The sequence below is a fragment of the Limanda limanda genome, chromosome 5 (genome assembly GCF_963576545.1).
Source record: "Limanda limanda chromosome 5, fLimLim1.1, whole genome shotgun sequence".
Taxonomy (NCBI): Eukaryota; Metazoa; Chordata; class Actinopteri; order Pleuronectiformes; family Pleuronectidae; genus Limanda; species Limanda limanda.
Window position 1 is genome coordinate 18378589 of NC_083640.1, and position 22005 is coordinate 18400593.

At 42.3% G+C, this 22005-nt stretch overlaps 1 protein-coding gene across 1 annotated transcript in view; it reads left to right on the forward strand.

Annotated features, from left to right (window-relative positions):
* Positions 1 to 22005, forward strand: part of dock8 (dedicator of cytokinesis 8) — a 56269-nt gene that overhangs the window by 3403 nt on the left and 30861 nt on the right. The window contains exons 2-9 of the mRNA XM_061070839.1: positions 5674 to 5770; positions 10668 to 10843; positions 11190 to 11261; positions 11645 to 11753; positions 15775 to 15984; positions 16804 to 16889; positions 17686 to 17752; positions 21764 to 21913. Of these exons, the coding sequence (XP_060926822.1) occupies positions 5674 to 5770; positions 10668 to 10843; positions 11190 to 11261; positions 11645 to 11753; positions 15775 to 15984; positions 16804 to 16889; positions 17686 to 17752; positions 21764 to 21913 (967 nt within the window). The remainder of the gene's footprint in view (positions 1 to 5673; positions 5771 to 10667; positions 10844 to 11189; positions 11262 to 11644; positions 11754 to 15774; positions 15985 to 16803; positions 16890 to 17685; positions 17753 to 21763; positions 21914 to 22005) is intronic.

Genomic DNA, 22005 nt, shown 5'->3' on the forward strand with positions numbered 1-22005 from the left:
GGATTGGGTTGCATCCGATTTCCTTTCGGCTCTTGTTCATGACATCTGTTAACCCTCATGGCCGGTGGCGGGCCGTCGAGCGGGGTGTCAGATAGACGCACACCCGTCTAAAATGACTTATGATGAATGACCCTCCCCTGTGGTTAAGTCATTCAAACTCAATTCAAAGTTTTCTCCTTGGTCACTGTCTCTCGCCCAGAGCCGTCCGGGACCCGAGTCGTGCCAAACCTCTGCTGTGTTTGTGCGTGCCGGCCCCTGACAGGAAGCCGAGCTGTGATGCTGCTGATAGCGCTGAGACCCATTAAGTCTTGAGACGTATGATAGTATGAGACAAACAGCGGGGGCATCCCTGTGGTCTGCTTTCCCCCTCTTGTCGTGTGCACACCACACCACTCTCTGTTTTCCTGCGTTTCCTCTTAGGCTCAGATGAAGGAGAAGACACCCCCGGCAGGAGGGAGAAGGCTTTAATACCAGCTGGAGGAGCCACCCACATGTGTAGTTGATTGACTTCATAATGATGATGATAAAGGGGATAATTGTGGACTGACTTGCTGAGCAGCATGCCTGGTGGGAGTCGTATCTTGCAGAGTACGAACATGCAGACAGTCACGAGCAGAAGTACAGATTTGACCGAATAATCAGATCTGTATCCTCAAGAAGCAGCTATAGCATAGTTTAAGAGCCAGACTCTATTCGAGGAATGCTTGGCTAATGATTCCAGAATTGCTGACAGGAACACACCATATGCACACACAGCAAGTGCAGGCCTGCTGCAGACAGCATGACGTAACAGAAAGCCACCAACGCTTTCTATAGGGAGGGGAAAGATAAAGACTTTTCCACCCTGGAACCCACAGTGAGATTTCTGAACTTGGTTGTGAGTCCGGAGACCTCTCAGAAAAAGGGACAGCTTTTGTGAAGCTTAAAGAAGTTTTAAGAAGTACTATTCCCTGAAACAATTCAATGTAGTTATCATGCTAGAAACATATCTGACGACTCAGATACATTAATATTCCAGTGTTGAACGATAAATGTTTGGTTGATCTAAGGTGTTACTCTCAAAACAGCTACATATAATTTCAGTGGTAACTCTCCGGGGAGCAGCTGTGCCACAGTGCCCTCCTCACCAGTACTGATTATACATACTTATTATATCTCATGAATGGAAACTTGTAACTAACGTCACAGGCTTTGTGTTGTTTCCTAATAACAATTCAAATGTTCCATCCTGACTAGGGAATATTTGATTGATAATCGACAATTGATTTTCTGTGGTTGAGCCTGATCTCACGGCCTTGAAGCCTGTAACAAAGTGACACTCAAAATGTTACTGAGAGATCTCAGGTTACATAGACAATCGGAGACTAACATGCACTGTGTATTGTAAAAGTGGTTGACTTGGTTGTAGCATGACAGTGGGCAGATTCTGTTTCTCCCCCCAACTTCACCATGGATCAGTAACTGAAAGCGTATTCAAGTGATTTTTGAATTGTGTTGCATCAAATCATACAAATGTTTAGTGCACTGCATAGTGAGGATAAGTTGTTTATCTGAGAACGTTATTAGTGCAAGTTGTAATGAAGACGGATCCTCGACGTGACTGAGGTGATCTGGTGATTACAGAGGCTGTGCTGGAGATGACTGGTTCTCTCTCAAATAACTAGATATTATCAAGGTGAGATTGTATCTTGATCACTGTGCTGCAGTTTGACACAGTATTTATTTTCCTTACTCTGCTTGAAACCACACTCTATTTATGTCTGAAATCATGAGTGTGTTAACGTTATGAGTCTGACCAATTATTGGTTGGTTGATAAAAATCGGCCCATATGAGATCTGTGTTTATGTTTGCTGGTATTGGGCAATATAGCTTTTACTTGACAGAATAAACATTCTTCTCCTTCTTCTATCAAACCTCAATAACATTTTTTGTCATGAAGGAATTATAACATCTTAGGAATCATTGCCAGTCTTTAAAATATATATTGGCCAATATAAAATGTTATCGGATATACCTGCTGTTGTGGATAATTTTGGGGAAAATGCCACGATGGTCAATCTCAGACCTGAAGCCCAGATTCTTGATGGATCTCCAAAACCTCAGAAGCTGCTTTCAAAACCAAAGCTGTCAACGTCAATAACAGCTTTGTTAACAGGGAGGGTCAGTCTCAGTTTATCAAAGGTGGTGCAACTATTCCTATGAACTCTTTTAACACCAATGCCTTGACCTGACAAATAAAAGCATCGCAGGTATTGTTGAGGGACAAGGTTTTGTCCCTCTTGTGTCTTTGGGTTGACCCAGTACAAAAATTCATCACTTTCAGCACTCTTGTCTTGGAGGTTTCAATCAAGACATCAGTTTCTGTCGAGCGAATTACACAAGCTGCTTTTCGTATTATTTTGCCCTAAAAGACCATAAAATCCAAATCCCTGCTTTCGGTCCTCCTGACGAGAGCCGCTTTGGATTTATGCAACAAAAGGAAGCCAAGACACAGGCCCGTTAAAGATATTGACAGATGCTGTCGGCCATGACAAGCTGTTTGTCTACTAGTGGTGAAATAATGCCCTGCTTGCTCTGCTGGTAGGAGCTGATTACTGTTTTACTCGCTCTGTCTTTTTATAGACAGCCCCTGAATGTGTGTAACTGTACGTGAGCAAGCGATCCCTAGTGTGCATGCTCATGACAATGCATGTATGTGAATCATTCGTTCTATACAGTGTATGCTCTGTAGTAGTATGAGTTGGCCTGCGTAACCTTTGTCTCTACTAGTGAGAGATATAGAGGGAGGGCTCATTGTGCACACAGGGAAGTGCACGTCTCTTTAGAAGTCAAGTTATGAGAAGGTTTTACAGGGTTTTAATTGCCCTGGGTAGACGTTTAATACACCCACCAGACAATCCGCCCCTGGGCCAAAAATGGCATTCTTGTTTGCTCAGATATTTTTTCCTTTCTTTTGTTTTCTTGCAGAGACTTATCTTATAAAGACCCAGATTTGTTTCTTTAGAACTGGCTACTTACAGGACTTAGAGTAGTAATATACATAAATCTCAGCAGTTACCGATCTGACTGAAGAGGAGACTTCTGATCCAGAAGTCATAACTCTGTCCCCCCCCCCCATACTTGTGGAGGTGTGTCACTCCTTGTGTTGACTTGAAGCTTCAGGTTCTTACCAACTGCTCCACTGACACACGCCACAGCAAGACGAGTAACTCACTGCACTTTTCTTTCACACATCAGTTGTGTAAAAAAGTGGGCGAGGAGACTTAAGTTGCACGATTCCAAGGTGGGACGTGTCTACGAGATCCCTCAACACCCAATGTCCACTGGACTGCTGGTGCAAGGGACAAACACACTGCTGCTTTTACAAACCTGCTTCGAAGTAGAGACAGGTTTGTGGTTCAGCTGAGCAGCTTTCACGTGTGAATATGTATAAGATACTATCTGTGTGTGTTGGCACCTTTGTATACTTTTAGCTTTAGGCCGACTTCTGACTTGAATAGAGATTAAACATAATTTTGATCACTCTGATAAATGTGACTATCACACAAGTGTGAATTGCACAATGCCCCAGTTGTCGCTGATGATAAAAGAGTAGAAGTTGATCGCGTGACCATAGGTATGTTTGTGTGTGTGTGTATGTGTGTGTGCATGATTGTGGATAATCAGTACGTGAGGTATAATATCCATCTTTGAATGGTTTCCTCTGCCAAAGACGTTATGTTTTTGTCCATCTGCTTGTTTGTTTGTCAGGATTATGCAAAATCTACTGGTCAGATTACTATGAAACTTGAAATGATCCAGGAATTTTCTTTAGCATTGATGGATAAGGTGTTTTCAATGTTTTCAGTGTTTCCCCAGGGAGTATTCATGGGTCTTGATGCAGAAAGATCAGGCATGTTTGGAGGAGGGATATTTATGATATTTTGCAATTTGATGCAGATCCGAATAAGAATCTTTATGTTGTGAACTTAAACCTGGTTTCATTAGTTGATCATTGAGCCATGGCAGAGGACATTTTTTTCGCAATATAGAACTTTTTTTGAGTCATGATTAAATACAATCAGGGTGGTATTTACAAGGGTGTGCAATTTGGCGCAGATTTAAAATAATGATCCAGATCTAGTGTATTTAAATGTGTTTCCAGTGGCGGACGTATGCGCTCCAAGTGCCATAGTTGTTTAATCTTTTGAAATATTCTTCATCTTCTGTTGCAGTTAAAATATAATGCTGCAAAGCTGTACATTGCGCTTTGTGTAAATTTCCATACTGTCCTCACACCCATGCCTTAACCCTCCCTGGCATGCAGTTATTGTGTTGATTCAGCATGTTCCATGACTGACAGGAGGGAGGGAGGGGAACGTGTTATAAACAGTGTGATTGGAATGGATGTTGTTTTTATTAAAAAGCCTTTAAAAGTTAATTGTATATTGTCAGAAATGCACGTGTGGGTGCAGCTTTTCTTTTTGATTCTTGCAAATTGACCTGGCTCACTGATGAAGAATATTATTGATATTAGTTTTCATTTGTTTGCATGGAGCTGTCTCAAAGATTTGACATGCTCTGTGACTCTGCAGCCTCAGTGGCTCTGACATGCTGCATTCCTCCATTTCATTGGTGTTTATGGCTTTGCGGTGGTAATTAGTAACAGGGCTGTTGCAACAATGGCCGAGGGGACTAAATGAACCCATGAGAGTGACCACAGGGAAAGCAGAGGGGAATGTGACCCATTTGCTGAAGCCTTTGCCCTCTAACTCCGTGTGTGGCAGTGTTGCAATATACTCTGTCTGTCACTCAAAAGTACATCCGAAAACAAGACTAAACACAAGCTTCTCCCTATGTATCAAAACTTTCCTTTTATTATCAGGCTGCATAGAATAAAGCAGTTTTTGTGCCTTGATTGGTGGTTTGGCTCCAATGATACGGTGGATTAATTACAAATTAGCCCGGTGTCTCATGGAGATGCAATTTATGCAACAACTCCCTTCTTTCTGGAGACACTCACACACACACACACACACACACACACACACACATACACACAGACACACACACACACACACATACACACAGACACACACACACAGACACACACACACACACACACACACACACACACACACACACACACACACAAGCACACAAACACACAAACACGCAAACACGCAAACACACAAACACACACACACACACACAACACACAACACACACACTACACCACAACACAACACACCACACCACACACACACACACACACCCTGCATACACCCAACATATTTGAATACAACTCCATTCCTATGTCATGTTGATTTCCTGCTCGGTCTGACCCTTAAATCAGGACACCATATTTATTCTGCTGCCTGTATCGCTGCCAGCATGACAAAGCCTTCACACAGCCAGCAGAGATGTGCTTCTGTATAGACTGAACAATAGCATGAATGGAATCATCATGGCCGACCAATCCATGCTAATGCAAGTACGGACAATGGTGAAATTTGCTGTTGCATCTCTTGTTAAGATACACGGTGAATGTTGGTGGAATTGAGCAGTTGTTATGGCTTTTACATGAGGTTGTATACGTTGGTTTTATGGTTTTTCTGGTGAACCTGTGGAGTCACTATTATTGTCTGCCTTTTTAAAATCCTAATTGTGTATGTTTCTATGTTTTGTTCCAGGCACACCTCTGCAGAGATCAGGAGACAATATGGGAACCAAGGCGTTTATCACAGCCGGTCCAACTCCAATGCTTCGGCCTCAGTTTGCCTCACTGTGGTAAGCTTTCTTTTATTGAAATAAAAAAGAATCTTTGTTTTCCTCCAGCGGGTGTTTATCACATCATCCATCACACTCAACCTGCCTGTTTGGAATGGGTTGATTACTTGGCCTGTGGTGATGCTGGTTGTCCCTTTCTTGCTGGAACTGTTAAAGTGACCTCTAAGAATTGAGCTGTGGTGAAGACAGTTGCTGGACTCATTTCACAGAACACGAAAGCTGCACCACCAACACCGCTGCTGCTGCTGCACAAAGAGCTGTGCATCTGTTTATACAGAGTTCAGCGACGCTCGACTCAGTACACAGAACCAAGGACGAGAGAATCAGTTGTTGTTGCTGGTGAACGCGGACTTCGTCATAAACATGTTGTTTCCCTCAGCTGCTACAGAGCACTAGGTGACTATTGAAAGTTTATTAATATAAATATATCGCGATCCAAATCACGCCAAATTCAATACTGCAGTTCCTTGGGCCGTTAACAATCACACGTTAATAAGTATTTGGCAAATAAGATGAGAATTTCTAGATCGATTATTAGTTAGATTAGATAGATATCTTTGATAGAGAAAAGAGGTTATTTGTAATTTGCAGAATTTGAGCTAAAGTGCCAAAGTTGTGGTCAGGATTTCAGAAAGGAACATCAGAAAAGTATATTTATGTATATCTAATATTGCTGCTTCTATATGACCTACAAGAGCAAACAAGAAAATAAGGGAGAGAGCTTTTTCTGTAAAGTATCCTCAATGTCTGTAGTCAGGTCGGACCACCGGGGGGGTCAGACCAAAAGATTTACGGCAGTGTTAGTGTATAAACGGTACTAGAACAAAATTATATATTGTCTTATTACATTCATCAAACGTACAGCAACAAAAAGATACCTCATCGCTCTGAATCCTGCAATCAAAAAGTCTAACAAATGTGTATTTAAAAGGATCAGCCGACTGAAAATGAATGCTGGACCTACAATGTGACTTCCCTTGATACTTGTGATGTCATGCGAGTTGAGGAGAAATCCTCTGGCCAGAAGCTCAGCGGTTTCCTCTAATGCTGCCCTCACACATCTGGAGTGTGTGTGCTTGCACCGACACACAGACCTATAAGCGCATCTTCCTCACATCCTCTTTACTGTCATTAGCACCGAGAGGTCTGACTCAGTTTAGCGTCCAGTCAAGAAGATTAGAATTTGAATAATTCAGCTTCAGTATGAGTTCTGCTTGGGCAAAAAAAACGGCATCTGTCTGCATTTCTGCAAAAGAGTCGAGTATTTTCAGGAAGAATCGTTCTTCCTCCTAAAATAAATGAGACGAGAAGTCATGGCTTAACGTGCTTTTGTTGAAACCAGGCTGACACACCGCCTGTTCTGGAAACCCAGTCTCCGTTAGGTTTCTGCAGAGGACTGAACGACACCATGACAGGTTGTTTTCTTGCCACTTTAGTTGAAGCCGAAGCAGGAAGCCCGAGTGATTCAAGCAAGCAGAATGATGCAGAGTAATCCTTTGCAGGGATTTGTTCCTGCTTCACTCTCTGCGATAGCCTCTGAACCGCTGCCGCTCAGATTCAGATATCCCTTTTTCACTCCTCCTGCTTTCTCTTTCTATTTCTGTCTTTTCCTCACGTTTCTCCTATGTCTTCCACCCGACATCTCTGAAGTTTTTGCTTTTCTAAAAGTCGTGTAGGCGCTATGTCTCCTGACAATATCTGTGTGCATGAGGGACTGAGCTGAAACCCTTTCATACTTCCCCTGTGATGATCCTTGAACCCATCAGATGAGCGGGTTTACATGGGGCCCACACCAGTGTTCAGCATGCACCACGCTTGCTTGGGAAATGGGTCAGTTCCTTGGCCACTGACAGCCACTGAATGGGGCCTGCCTACCTTGCAGCTTACACGGGCAAATCTTTAATATGGCCGGATTTGGGATGCGGGAGAGGGGTTTTAATACTATAATCTCCGGGATGATAGTTTCCCATTATTCAGCAGTGGAGTCTAGCACGGGGAGGAGGGTGGGGATGTTTGTTGAGAGGAAGGATGGATGTTTGTTGTTGCAGTTGTGATGTGCTTCACTTCCTCGGTTGTGTCACAAATCACCCCGTCTTACCCTGCTGTTTTTGAAATGTTGAATGTTGGCTGATCAGTGTTGTTTGTTGTAGGGTTCATGCACAAATTGCGAGATTAGGAGAAGAGCTGCATGTGTTTTTATGAATGTGTGCAGTGCCTGTGTGTGTACAAGGAGCATGCACGTGTGTGTGTGTGTGTGTGCGTCTGTAGTTTCTCTTCCTGTCTGTTGAAACACATTTGATGGAGGGACGCCTTGCTAGTGTCACTTCCTTTCGATGCGACTCTAAGCCGCGAGACGCTTTGCCTGAACGCTCCAAAGCGCTGTCAAAACACGTTTGCAGTTTCAAACAGTGAGGCTCAACTTCGATATTCATTTTGACTGGATACGAACTTCTCTTCCACTTTTTGCAATGCTTCCCACATCTACCGAGAGTTTTCAGCTTCGAGGAATATGAGGATCATTCTAAAGAGGATCTGTTCACTGCATCGTAGCTTTGTTTCAACACAACAAATTCAGAGTCAGGAGATACACACCGTAGGTTCCCCTTATCCGGAGTGCGCCATTTTGTTCACTTCCTTTTTGTAGTTTTCCGTTTTCAGCAGGGTAAGTGTACAACTTTCATACGAGCACAGCTGATATTTTCTGAAACTATAGAATGAGTTTATTTGAATGCTTTATATAGGTTTTAAATTGCATTATTCATCTCTTATGTAGCTGTTTTTTGTGTCTGAACATTGTTGGTCATGGTGCTTGATGTCTGTCCTCTCTCCCGGCTTGTTTTTGGTGATATTCATTAAGAACAGTGACAGTTTAGAAACATGATTTTAAAATAAAACAACCTCCAGTAGTATCTAATGCATGGCTTTAAAAATAATATATGTAAATAGAAATTTCAGAAGAAAGTTTTGTCAGTACTTTAAAAAACAATGTTCATTCTCATAATAGGCTGCAAAAGCATTATCTTTATAATCACTATAATCACTAATGCTGTTTTTTTCAATGAGAGCTGTAGTTTCTTGCGAGCTCGTCTCAGGGCTCCACAGAGCAGCCGGCGCTGATCAGAGGCATGCATAGATTTGCATTCATTTGTATTTGTTAGCCTCCATACTAAACAAGAAAAAGAGGCCATGCGACAGTGATTGCTTGAACTTTGAGGCAGAGATGCACATAAGGACACTGTCAAGGTTGACGCCTCCTCCTCGGAAACAGAGGCGCTGAAGGTTTCATCAAAAGACCTGTCATTTAAAATAATAATGATTCAGTTTTTCCGTCTGTCTGGCTGCCGTTTGTTCTTCCTGCTTGGGTTGCATTCAAAAGCATTTCATACGAACCCATATGGTAGAATTTACTCTTGAGTGCTCCACAGAGAAAAAAAAAATCCCTCGGGGTGGATCGATGTGCAAAAACATGTCTGAAGGCAAATGGAATTTGCTCTGCTCTCAAGTGTTGAGCTGAGCAGTGACTCATGTCGTTGCTGCAGTTACCTCTTTTGTGTGTGTACATATTATCAGTGAGCGTGGCTCTGTGTTCTTCTTTTCTCTCCTGTGTACACACACATAAACTCTCTCTCTCACTCTTTCACACTTTACCTGATTGTAATGCAAATTACCTGCATGTGCAAAAGTGAGCAGCATTAAAAGCTTGAATATTCTGTCTGGATAGTGCAGAAAGTGTAGAACACTGTTTATTTCCCATGTTGCAACACTTTGTTTCATTTATTTCCGAGCAACTAGTGCACTGACTGTTCTAGACCTGCCTGTTTGGAATGGGCTGTTGTCTTGGCCTGTGGTAATGCTGGTTGCAGCTTTCTCTCTGAAACTGTAAAGACAGGCTGCAGGAGTCAGTCATGGAGACCTGAAGCTGTTCCACCGCAGCTGCTGCACAAACAGCTGTTAATTCACTACGCAAAACTCTGAACTGGAGAATCAAGTTGTCGTGATCCACAACAACACTTAAATTGCAGAGTCTCGCCTGTTTTTTCAAAGTTTATTCATATTGAATATATCGTGTTTCCAAATCTAACCAAATTCAGCGCTGCACTTCTCACGCCCCTTTAAGCCAATAAGATGAACTTTCTAGAGATTTTGCAAGCATGCATCTGCCTGCAGACTGTAATCAAGTTGCAGCTCTGCCGTGTTTGTTGCCACTTGTCACAGAGACACCTGCTCCATGCTGGTCCCCCTCACAAAACCACAGTCAGCAGTGCACCACAAAGAGATGCGTGTTATCACATCAGCTATGTTTTTTTTATTTTCTTCTCTCCAATCACAAAAAGAATCTTCTATTTCTCCTCTTTAGGATCAAGTGGAAATTTGTTTAGAAATCGTTTTTTTTGTGTAGTGTGTAAATGATTTGAACAATCTGTTCTCATTTAAAGGTCCACATATGAAAATTTCAACCCATTTTGTACTGTACATCAAAGTGATAACATCCTCAGTCTTTGATGCTTTGGCTCTGGAGTGTGGGCCGTCTAAAAATAGGTTCACAGAGGGAAATAATAAAAATCCTGGCTCTCTGATACAGGCCAGTTTGTTCCAGTTTCTATTTATGCATGTGCTCAAATCGTTTGTTCCTTGACAGGTGTGAGGTGTTAGAAAATAACCATGATTCATCAGGTTTCAGCCAATGTCATATCTCATGTTTTCTTTTTCCTCTGTCCTTCTTTCTATTATGCGAATATGACAAAAGTTTTTTCCTAAATGATAACTTTATTGTGTTACTTCAACGTTTACTTTAGCTCGTGTCACTCTAATCATAAACTCTTCTTTATTCTTTACTTTGTTGACCTTTGGTACTACGTCTTCTCACACTTCTCGTCATCTCTCATTCCTCCTTCAGCCCCAGTCGTATGAAGCGGTGGAGCCCCTGGACCTGGAGGAGTTCCTGATGTCACAGCTACGAAGTGGAGACTCTGACCTGATGCAGGAGCTTGGAGACTTCCCAGAGGATGACCTGAAAGTGGAGCAGGTGGAGAAGGAGTGTCGCACCGTCAGATACTCTGTTCCTGAAGATGGGTGCGTTGCAAATCATAATAAACTGGACTGTGGTGCAAAATAGTGCAAACACTGTTCAAACATGTGCGGACTTGCTCTGAGACACAGCCCCCCCCTCCATACAAATACATAAAGCTCTATTCTTTCACATCACCTGTTATGTGTACAGGAGAGTTATCCCATGTAGCTGCATGAAATCCAAGGCAATATCACTCTGTTACTAAACCTATTCATAACATTAACTTGTACCACACCTTGAACGTGAAGCACAGATTATGGAGGGAGAGAAATGTTGTGTTGTCGGCTGTCTGTGAATGTTTCCTTGCACGTCTGTACACTCCTCTAATCTCTGTCCTTGTCCTTGTAGAGTGGAGTTGGAGCCCCACGTCAGAGACTGTGTGAAGAGTTACATCCAGCCCTGGCTTGTGGTCTCTCGGAGGTAAAGCTTCCCCCTGCAGCAACAGCAACATTCAGATACCAGGATATTCCTTAAAATACAAAAAGTGATTTTCCGTACCTTAGATATCCTTTTTGCTGTAACAGTGTGTAACGGATGCCAACTGTCTGAGAAGTTGCATGTGGCTGGTGTCTGTGAAACAGGAAACAAAAGACCTGAGAGCGCCTGATAAACCTTACGCCGGCATCATCTGTCTGATGCATTGTAGTGGCTGGTTTATCTGTCTCTTCCCCCACCTACACTCACATATGTTACACACACACACACACTGACCTGTTGCGTAAGACACTGTTTGTGTTGTAGATTGATTAGAATGCAGAAGTGTATCAGTTGTGACCATGCATGTTTCGTCTGTGTGTGTGCAGGTGCCAGGGGGATGGTTGGGGTGCGTACTCGGAGCGAGCTGGCCTCCACAAACTCCTTCGGAAACAGACCTTTGAGTCCGATGTGCAGCCTGAAGACCAAGAGAAACCGGTAAGAAACACCAAGAAAGACGATCTTGCTTTAGTCACCCTCTGAATTGATCAATTTCAAACAAAAAGAAACTCAAATAAATGAACCACAAGAGAAAACCCTCCTACTATCCTTATTCAAACCTGAATCTCTTAACACGAGGACAGAAAGTTTCCCATTATACATACAAGTTCCTCTGAGCTTGTGTCTTAACCAATAATCACTCTCTTACTCAATAAAGGAGTATTTGTCTTCTTCAGTTAACCCTTTTCAAAACTAGTCCTGTGCAGTCAGAGCTGCTGCTGTTTGAATTTTTCTTCTTCTTTAGTAATTCTGAACTGTTTACCTAGATCAGAGAAGTTACACACTTTGGTTGGGTTCCATTTTTGTTGGAACAAAAAACAGAAAATACTTTGATATACAGAGTTCTTTCAATTTCACAAGTTTTAGATTAAATACTATTAAATACGCTTTTAATTATACACTCTTTAGTGAAGCTCCAACCAGCAGACAATTATTTAAACCGTAAGTGCAAGAAGTTGAGTGTACACAGCCATTCATATCAGTTTCCGACTTGTTATTCAGAGTCTGGTATATTGGGAATTTCTGACAGCAGTAACATCTCCCACTGGCTGAAAAGCGGGGTAGCCTGTTCCCTCTATACTCACTCTTAATGCTAAGCTAAGGTAACCACCTCCCTGTTCACTGGTTTCAGTGGTTTGTAAGTATTAGTTGAAAACAAGCTGTTGCACAAAATATGCATTATTATTGGTGTTGTGGTTATTGTTTTGTTATTATTTTGTTGTTGTTGTTTATTTCTATTCTTTTAAGTGTGATTCTCAAGAGGGTTATTTAAATGGGGGGTAGGGATGTTTTATTTTATTCTGAAGAGTTCACTTTCCCCTTTTTTTTAAAAATTCTTTTGTAAGGGGAAGACACTTGAGCAAGCAGTATTGTCGTCCATACTGATCAATGGGGACGCTACTGCATGTGAAATGTGAGGGAGGGGTGTGAGAGCTGGATGGATGGTGGGGAGGGGGGAGGACTTTAAACCCAGTGAACACAACAGAGTTTTGTTATTCCTATCACTCGCTCCAGTGTGGCAGTGGCCCGACTCAGCATGGCTTGCACAAAACTAAAGCTGAATATGCAATCCCCGTCACTTCCATGTGCTCACCTTTTGATAGCAAGAGGAATGTTGTGGTTAAACATATGGCATGTCATGTTTTCTCTCTTCCGCTATGCACATATTTATGAATCAATAGTTCAGCTTTCATTAGGAATTCCTGCCCCAGTCCTGCACTGACACTATTTGGAGCCAAGTTCCCGTCCTCTCTCACTGCCCTCTCTCTCTCAGTTCTTTTGTCTCTCAGCTGCCAGCGTCAGGCAGTCCCAGCCAATCCAAGTGTCTGTCAGTCCCACTCCCAGCCTCGGGCTAGTTACCCAACCCTCTCTCATCACCAGCCAGCCCCTCCTCCCCCCCTGTCCCGTTGCGGCATCCTTGCCAGTTCTGGTTAATCATTCAAACCAAAAAGGCCCTTATTACCGCCGCCGTGGGCTTCCCATAATCAACATGCCAGGGAGCGCGTTACGGAGCAGGGAAGAAGAACAGCACTATTGTTCTTCAGCACTTAATAGGGTTTGCTTCTATGGTCCAGCCTCATGCTTTAGAAATAGCCCTGGGATCATGGTGTGATGGTCTCGTGGAGCTGCGACAGGGGGAAGCTTCACTGTGGTGGGAGCTTGGTCACTGCTTGCCTGGGGATTCAGAGCGGGGGTGATAGATGATGGGAGTGAAAGAGACAAGGAGAGAGGGGTGGGATGTGGGATGGGAGCAGCGAGGTTATGTCTCACCCTGTGGCTCAGTCTGAGTAATTTCATATGGTCCCAGGGACAGACAGACAGACAGAGACGTCTTAATGACAGACACATGCTCCTGTTTGTTCACACTATTATAATAGTTATTAATAACACAATGGGTTCTGTTTCTGACATGTTATCCTCCAAGTTCCTTATCAGTGAATCTGCAATTTTTTGGGGGGGATTTATTCTTTTATCTGTAAAACCATTGGAGTTCAGAGGTAGAGAAATATCCATCATAATTTACTCATGCCTCAGGAGACTCCCTTAGATTATTTGTATAAAACTGACATATTCACTTTATAATAATGTAAAGAGAACAGCAGCTATTTCACATATTTTAGAAGATGGGACCAACCAAAGTAAAGATTATTTGATTCAAACATAAATCGGTTAACTGGTTATTCTCTGTATAGACAGGACAACACTGTTGCCTTTGCTCCAAATTGACCACAGAATTAGGATGTCTGATGAAGGGTTTCTGATTGGACAGTTTGAAGGGAGAGAGAACTTTTTAAACTCTGACAGCTCACAGGTGATTGTCTGAAGAGCATATCAGGTTGTGATTTGAGAGAAGGAGTTGGTGGAGCCCAGAAATAGTAGGAACTGTGCATGCAACTTAGGAGGCATGTCCTAGACGACCGTCTTCCTTACTGAACTTTTGCTTAATTTTGTATTTCTATGAAAACAGCAGGTAACAACAGAAGTAGTTGCAACAAAAGACGTCTTTGATGTGTTTCTGATGCTTTATTTTCCTCTCAGAAACGTGTCCTCTCGTGGCATCTGACAGACGTTTGAGCACATTTGAAATATCACATGATTAATTTAGCCTTAGATCTGCTAGTTCATGCTGCTGCTCAGTTTAGTCCAACAGGCCATTGTGTTTGTTGGAAGGCCTCTGGATATCCAAAATATGCAGCTAGTGTTCCAGGGCCATTACGGCTAAGGGTCAGTGAGTCAGCCTTGCGCTTCACGCAGCTATGATTTTTATCTGGCAAACCACTGGCCTGCTGGGACATCTCCGATTACAGAATTCGATCAGTTGATGCACCGTGTGTCCATCGCTTGTGACGGGTAACTCCTACCTGGCACTCAGACCTCATGCCTCCCTGCTCCTTGTCAAAATTCAGCAGCCTTATTTCCTCATAATAAAGAAAAGAAGGAAGGAAGTTGAATGGAAAATGCAGACAACCGTCTGACATTAGTCATGTGCCAGATATGAGCAGATGTCAAACATTATTATTTAAAGACTCAAATCTCTTCACTCTCTGTAGCATGCATTGAACAATAACGTGAACATATGCTGTGATCTCTACAGCGAGTAAGCTTTGATCAGTAAAACACAAAACACCGTCATTGTCTGCAGAGACTGTTCAGACGAGCTGCTGTGCTCTCAGCAGAACCATGGAAGCAGCACTTTGAATGTACAGTATGTTGTTGAGCGTTTCTCTGCCAGTTTAGATGTTTTGATACTTTTGTTGACTGTTTCTAATGCACCGTAGTTAAGGTGGATTTTGGAAATAGACCAAACAATGGGAGACGCGTGCTGGGAGATTTAAAACCATTGAGGAACTAGAATGGCAGGAACTAGAACGCAGACTTACTCCAAGGGCCAAGAGTCCGACATATGATTCTTGTGGCTGGTCTGCCACGCCTTCTAACAAAGCCAGGAAAAGGGAAGTGGAGGCAGCTGACTAATCACAACAAAGTGGGCCAGCTGGCCAATCAGAGCAGACTGGGCTTTATCAGGAGGGGGGTCTAAAAGAGACAGGAGCTAAAACAAAGTTTCAGACAGAGACTGAAAAGAGGAGCTGCAGCAATGGACAGTCTGAGGAAAGTGATGTTTTCTCTAAACATAAGAAAACCTTTTCAAGTTATAACAGAAATTAAAATTGTGAACTTTACCATGAGCAGATTAATAATATGTAAACAGATGAAGAGCAGGCTTTGACAAATATCCACTCATATTGTTCGTTACTCTGTGCCCATTTCCATTTGTTCTCTATCTTAATGACTCCCCCCTTGGCTATTCTGTCTTAATACCTCATTATTTTTCTTTATCCTTTGTTTTTCCTCTATTGCTCAATCTCCCCCACTCACATATTTCATTACTCACCCTTTTCTTTCTGTCCTCTCCTCCCCCCCAACCACCCTTACCCTTCTCTTTCTGTCTTCGCCTCAGGTCAAGTCTCCGTCTCTGGCCGGGCTGAGTGATGACTCTGGCCGAACGCTGACCTCCTCGGACTTCAACCTGCGGAGTTTGACTCCCGACCAGAGGGTGGAGGGTCTGCTGGCCTACAGCAGCCATGAGGAGCTGGACCGCTTCAACCAGGAGTCGCGGCAGGGAAACAGACACCCTGAGCTGTTTGCACTGTACCCGCCAGCTGATGAGGTGAGACACAGAGAGCGGGTTCTCACATGCTCAGATTTACAAGTGATTACAGGAAAGCATGTGGGTAAGGGTTTTAAAGAATCATGAAGAATAATGTAAGCTTCAGTATAAAACTGGTTAATAAAATATCAAGTAAGGACTGAGTTTGTATACAACCTACCCTGTCTTATCTACCACTCAAAGCACGTTACAGTACAAGTAGCATTCATCCAGTCACACATTCACTCATCACTTCTATACGCAGCACTTTTTCCATACGCTGTTGGCACAGCTGTCAGGGGCAATTAGGGATTCAGTGTCTCGAACCACTGACTTCCTGGTTAGCGGACGACCAACTCAATCAATTTACATGAGAAATGTTCTTTTCTTAAAGATGAATTACCTAACATACATCTTTATAATAAGATACCTGGAACCATTTTCAAATGATATTTATTCATTTCATTCTTTAAAGCAATATTTCAAAAATACAATCTGAAACCTTGCCATGGTTTATTGTTGTATTTGCTAAATGTTTTGCGCGTTATTGTTCACATTATGTCATCCTTTGATTCTGTGAAATCATAATGCACCTTTTATGGAAACCTAGAGATATAACTGGAATGTAATCAAAATTAAGAAGAAAAGGAGAAAGCGTTACAACATGGCACTTTTATTACCTGTGAATGGATGTACAGTCATCTTTCCATTCTGTAGCTTTAGTTCTTCCCAATCTATTAAACCCGTGTTTTCTTTCAGATCTAGAGTGTCATTCCAATTTGGCATCTCCTCTTTTTCTTTTTACATAGTTTAAAAGCCTTTTATGTAACTGTGTTCCAGGAAGATGCAGTGGAGATCCGGCCCATTCCAGACTGCCCCAAGGAACACACTGGAGACCGCATCCTGGTCCGATGCCATGCCATCAAGTAAGTCATACATATTCCTTATCTCGTAGAAAGGAGAGTAGGTCTTTTCAACAACTGCCCACTGTTTTCTCCCAGGAACCATCAGTTTGTTGTGTTGAATGGAAATTAATCGAGCCCCCCACTTGTTTTTTGAAAATGAACTTAGCATTTAACATAGAGTAACTTATTGTAGGTCACAGCTGCTCATAAATAAAAATGTGTGACGGACAGAGCTGTGTAGGAGTGTGGAGGAGTGCTGCGCAGTGATTGTTGTTCTCGCTGTTCCTCCCTCTCTCTGAGGGATTTAGCCTCTGTCTCGTTTTCTCTCTTTAATTCACACACACACACACACACACACACACACACACACACACACACACACACACACACACACACACACACACACACACACACACACACACACACACACACACACACACACACACACACACACACACACACACACACACACACACACACACACACACAGCTCTCTGCCTTTCACTCTTGATCTCTCGTCCTTCTAGCAACCCAAATGTTTGAGTTGAACACGTTTCTCAGCTTGCAGTGGTTTGGCAGCTTCATCCCCAAATCCTTTTACCCACAGCTCCAACATGTCATCACTTTCTTAACTCTATCTTTTCTGCTTCCCATCATAACAATAATCTACAGGAATAGAATACAATATAAAAGAAATAGAATTGGATCTGAGGACAGCAGGATTCAGGAATTTAAGTGTTGATGTTGAGTATGTTTGGAATTTGCCTCTCTTGCTATCATTGAATCACTAATTTCCTTTTTCTTCTCTGCTTCTCAGGTTCGAGATCGACATTGAGCCTGTATTTGCCACAATGGCCTTGTATGACCTGAAAGAGAAGAGAAAGGTGAGAAAACCTTTAGTCCGGATTCATTTTAGTTGTTTGGACTTAATGTCCTGGAAACGTGTGCGACCTGTAACAGGTCATTACAATTGCCCTTCTGTAAAGACCAGTTTGGTGAAGCCCATTATGTGTGTTTGTTGTGGAGACTGTCTGTTGATGTCGGGTCTGCTTGTGATCGCATGTCTTGTTCGTTTGATGTTTGAGTGACAGGTCCTCATAACTTCTGATTAGTCATGGTGTTTATTGTTAACGTGTCAAGTGAGCGCAGGTCAGAGGGGGAGGGAGGAGGTGCTGCAGGGTAATGCAGCACGGCACAAGGATACCGGATTCATGTGTCATTATTTTGAGTGTAGGAGGAAACTCCCGCAGTTGCTGGCTTCTCAAGGAAAGTTCATATATAACCACGAATTGTTCCTGATGGTAATGTCGTCAGTGCCTTGCATGGTATGTTACAACCGGCTGTGTCTGAGTGTGTGTTTATGAATGGCTGCGATCAAGTTGCACAGCAATTTCGATAAGGGCTATATAAATCATTGGTGTAATATAACACTGATACTCTTATAAGACATGTGTCAATGCAATAAATAAATGCTATTTATTAACCAAAAAGCATCAGTCATAAAATACGATACAGTTTTTTTTCTAGTCCTATATTTTTTTCTTTGTATTTTTTGTAATTTATTGTAAAGTTTATTGTTAAACTGTAAAATATCAAGACTGTCTTTATTATAGGGGTTTGATAATGACATCCTAAGAATCATTTCCAATCATTTTTAAAAATATATATTTATGCCAGTATTGTTTTTTTTTGAATCCCTGATATCGGTAGTGGTATCTGCCCCCAAAGTTAATATGGTTCAGGCTCTTCATTTTAGATAAGAGCTTATTTGTGGTAATATAGTAAAAGGAAGCATCTGAAAATCAATCGTTACAAGTAAATCCACACTGTTACTAAGTGAAATCCTCCTAATAAGAACTCAAGTGACGTTCACAGCAAATTAGAGTCTTAAACATTTTAGAGTTTAGTAATAAGACATTGAATGCACTGCATGTCTCAGTTATTGCAAGTTTTCTCCAGCCTTGTTTCCTCGTAGCTGCTGTGTGTAATGTACCTCCTCTTAATGAGGGGGGTCCCACAGTTTCACCGGTTTGGCGTCCTGTGTGGTAGTGAGAGATCAGTGTAATCTACAATCTCTCATGTCCCATCATCCCGCACATGTTTATACCCCCGGGGGTGGTCGTGTTTTGGATCTACAGCCACTAATGCCGCGCCACATTTTCCCACTCAACCATTCTGAGCCATGGCTGTTTGCATGTTGTCTGTGGATTTACACAGCTGGATAGTTTTTTGGGGTGAAGGGGCAGGAAGGATTTAGTTTGTACTTAAGTGCTCATGGATCTCACAGATGAGAAGAGGGTTGTAGCCAGCGGCCTTGTCCTCTTCTGCAGCGCTCCCCGGCTGCTTTGGAGCTGTCAAGTCAGGTGAGATGGGGCTAAAGTGTCCCACTGTAACAGTGTATTTGCTAAAGGTGACTAATTTTAATATGTGCTGCTGACCCGAATTGCGTCCTTCTGGAGGCTAATACAACTTCCTGCTTGTTGCATCGAGGACGGACAGAGTCAAGCTGTTAAAGAGCTATGAGACGCGTCTTTGTGTGAGTGAAGGAGAAACTGTCAAGCTTGGTTTGGCTGTGAGATTTCATTTTAGTGGAACCGTAAAGCATGTTCTACTGACTCGTTTACCCTTCACCCTTGAACTTCCTTTTACGACAGAGTATCAGGGGAAAAACATACTGATTCTCACTTGAGAATAAAGTTGTAATTTTAGGCTTCATGCCATTTTTGAGTCAACATTAAAATGAGGAATGTGGAGCATCTTGTTTAGTTGCTCAGCTATAAACTGATTCTATACCTAAAAAAGGACAACCCTGAGGAAATGGCCTCCTTTATGGTGGAGGAAATGTTTTGTAGTGATCATCTGTAACATCTGCGTGATATTCAAAGAGGGTTCTTAATTTCTCTAGCAACAATGAGACTTTCTTCTCAATGACGAACGTACTCTCGTAAAAGTACAACTTTATTATCATGAAATTAAGACTCTATTCTTGTAATATTACGACTTTCTTCTCGTAATACTACGACTTTATTCTCAATTACAACTTTCTTCTCTGAAAATTACGACTTTATTCACATAATATATGACTTTGTACTCATGGACATTTTTCTAGAATGTTTTTTACTTTAGTAGGACACTACAACCTCATTGTATTCGTGTCCAACCTACGAGTGTTGTTTCATATCTTTGTCTTTCTCTGAACAGATTTTCTGTTTCCTGCGTCACCCACTTTGCTTGTTTCTTGTTACTTGTGTTTGGCTTATTGCTTGAATCTGTTTTTGTTGTTTCACATCTGTGAAATCTGCAGCAGATGTTGCAATAACTCCATATAATACTGGAGTTATTAATCATGTCTCTGTGGTCCATCAGCCAAGGTGAAGACACAGGACTTGAGCCAACAAGGGGCCTACTTATGATATCAGATTCATGCATGTAAACAAACAAAGGTTTTAGTGGAGACATAACAGGGAAAGGCTGTTTGTCCTGAAGACCTGATGATTGATGAGAACAAATAAACTACAGCATTCTCACATGTGTAGTGGATTCTCTGCAAGTGCTCCAGTCTGTCTGCTGTTAAGTTGAGAAATTATCTCTTCCTCATTGAAAACATTTGTCAACATAATCACATTCATTATCTATACTGCTTCTCCTTTAAGGTGCATGGGGTGGTTGGAGTTTTTTGAATAAGTTGGTTTCATGGATCAGAGAACTATTACAGACATTTAAGATGGGAGGAGATCCACACACCAGAAAGTTCCTGTTGAAGGATTTTATTTGTCCTAATGGTCACAAGGTTCTTCCTCAGAGCATGTTCAGTCAGTTACTATAATAAAATAAGAACAAGATCTTTCTTCTTCGACCTGTGCTCCTCACCAGAAAATTTCGAAGCATGGGTAAGTTACATATAAACTTCTGCACTTCCTCCATTGGCTCTGTCTCCAACCTCCAAGAAATCTGGCCTATGGAGGGAGACTTTGACCAATCCCAGGGCAGTGTAGAGAGAGGTCGCTCCAATTAGTTTGTTTAGTTTTGAGCGCACGTCCCTTCGGTGAGAAACTCTGGTGGGAGGGGCACCGGACAGAGGGCTCCAACTCTGTTATGTCAAAAGGGAATTATAAATTCCCTCACATCTCACAGGATCAAATGCTTTGACTCTTAATAGTACATTTTATTATGAACATATGAACGTTCACTTAGGAAAACATTTTAATGGTGTAATGAGAAATATGAGGCATCATGTGCTATTGAAGTCAGCTGGACTCAGTTACTGAGACGTGTCCTCTGTCGGTCCAAGAAGTTATTTGTCAGTTAGCGGTGGACTCCTCTGCTGCAGCCGTTTGAAAACTTTCACTCGTGTTGGAGTGAACGGGGTCATTTCCGTCAAGAGGTCGATACCGGAATTCTTCTGTCAAGCTTCTTTGGCCCTTTAAAAAAAAAAAAAAGTGGATTTAAAGCAAACCAACCTACTTTTCAGAATAATAGTCTAATCTAATAAGAATCTGATCAAAGATACTGAGGATTCCAGTTAACATATTAGGCTGTTTTGAATAACCAGATGTCTGCTTTGGTGTGGTCAGTGTGACGGAGTTCCTATGGGATAAGCAGAGTGAAAGCGAGCGGTTAATGGCTTTACAGTGAACGGTATCCCATGACACACACACCAGGCCGAGCCAGACCAGGACATATGTCTGTGTTCGTGGCCTGGGGTCATCGGGGAGCTGAGTGGAGAAACGGCAGAGTGGACTGAACAGATGATATTCAAGGACTAGTGTTTGGTTTACATTAAAACAGCTTCCTGGAGCCTTTTCCAAACCCATTCCCTCAGTTTTTCCAGCATTTTTTTGTCCAAACATTTCTATCAACTAAGGTTGAAACTCTTCATCTCTGTCTTCCTCCAGATATCAGAGAACTTTTACTGTGACCTGAACTCAGAACATTTGAAGAGCTTCTTGAAACCTCACACGCCCCATGTGGATCACTCCACCCTGGCCAGATCTGCCATCTTCTCCATCACCTACCCCGCCCCAGATATCTACCTGGTCATCAAGGTAACAATGAAAGCATTCCTTTTAACATGTGCTATTTATTTCCCACTACCTTTTTACCATTATTTTCTGTGGGCTCCTGTGTCTGTCCTGAG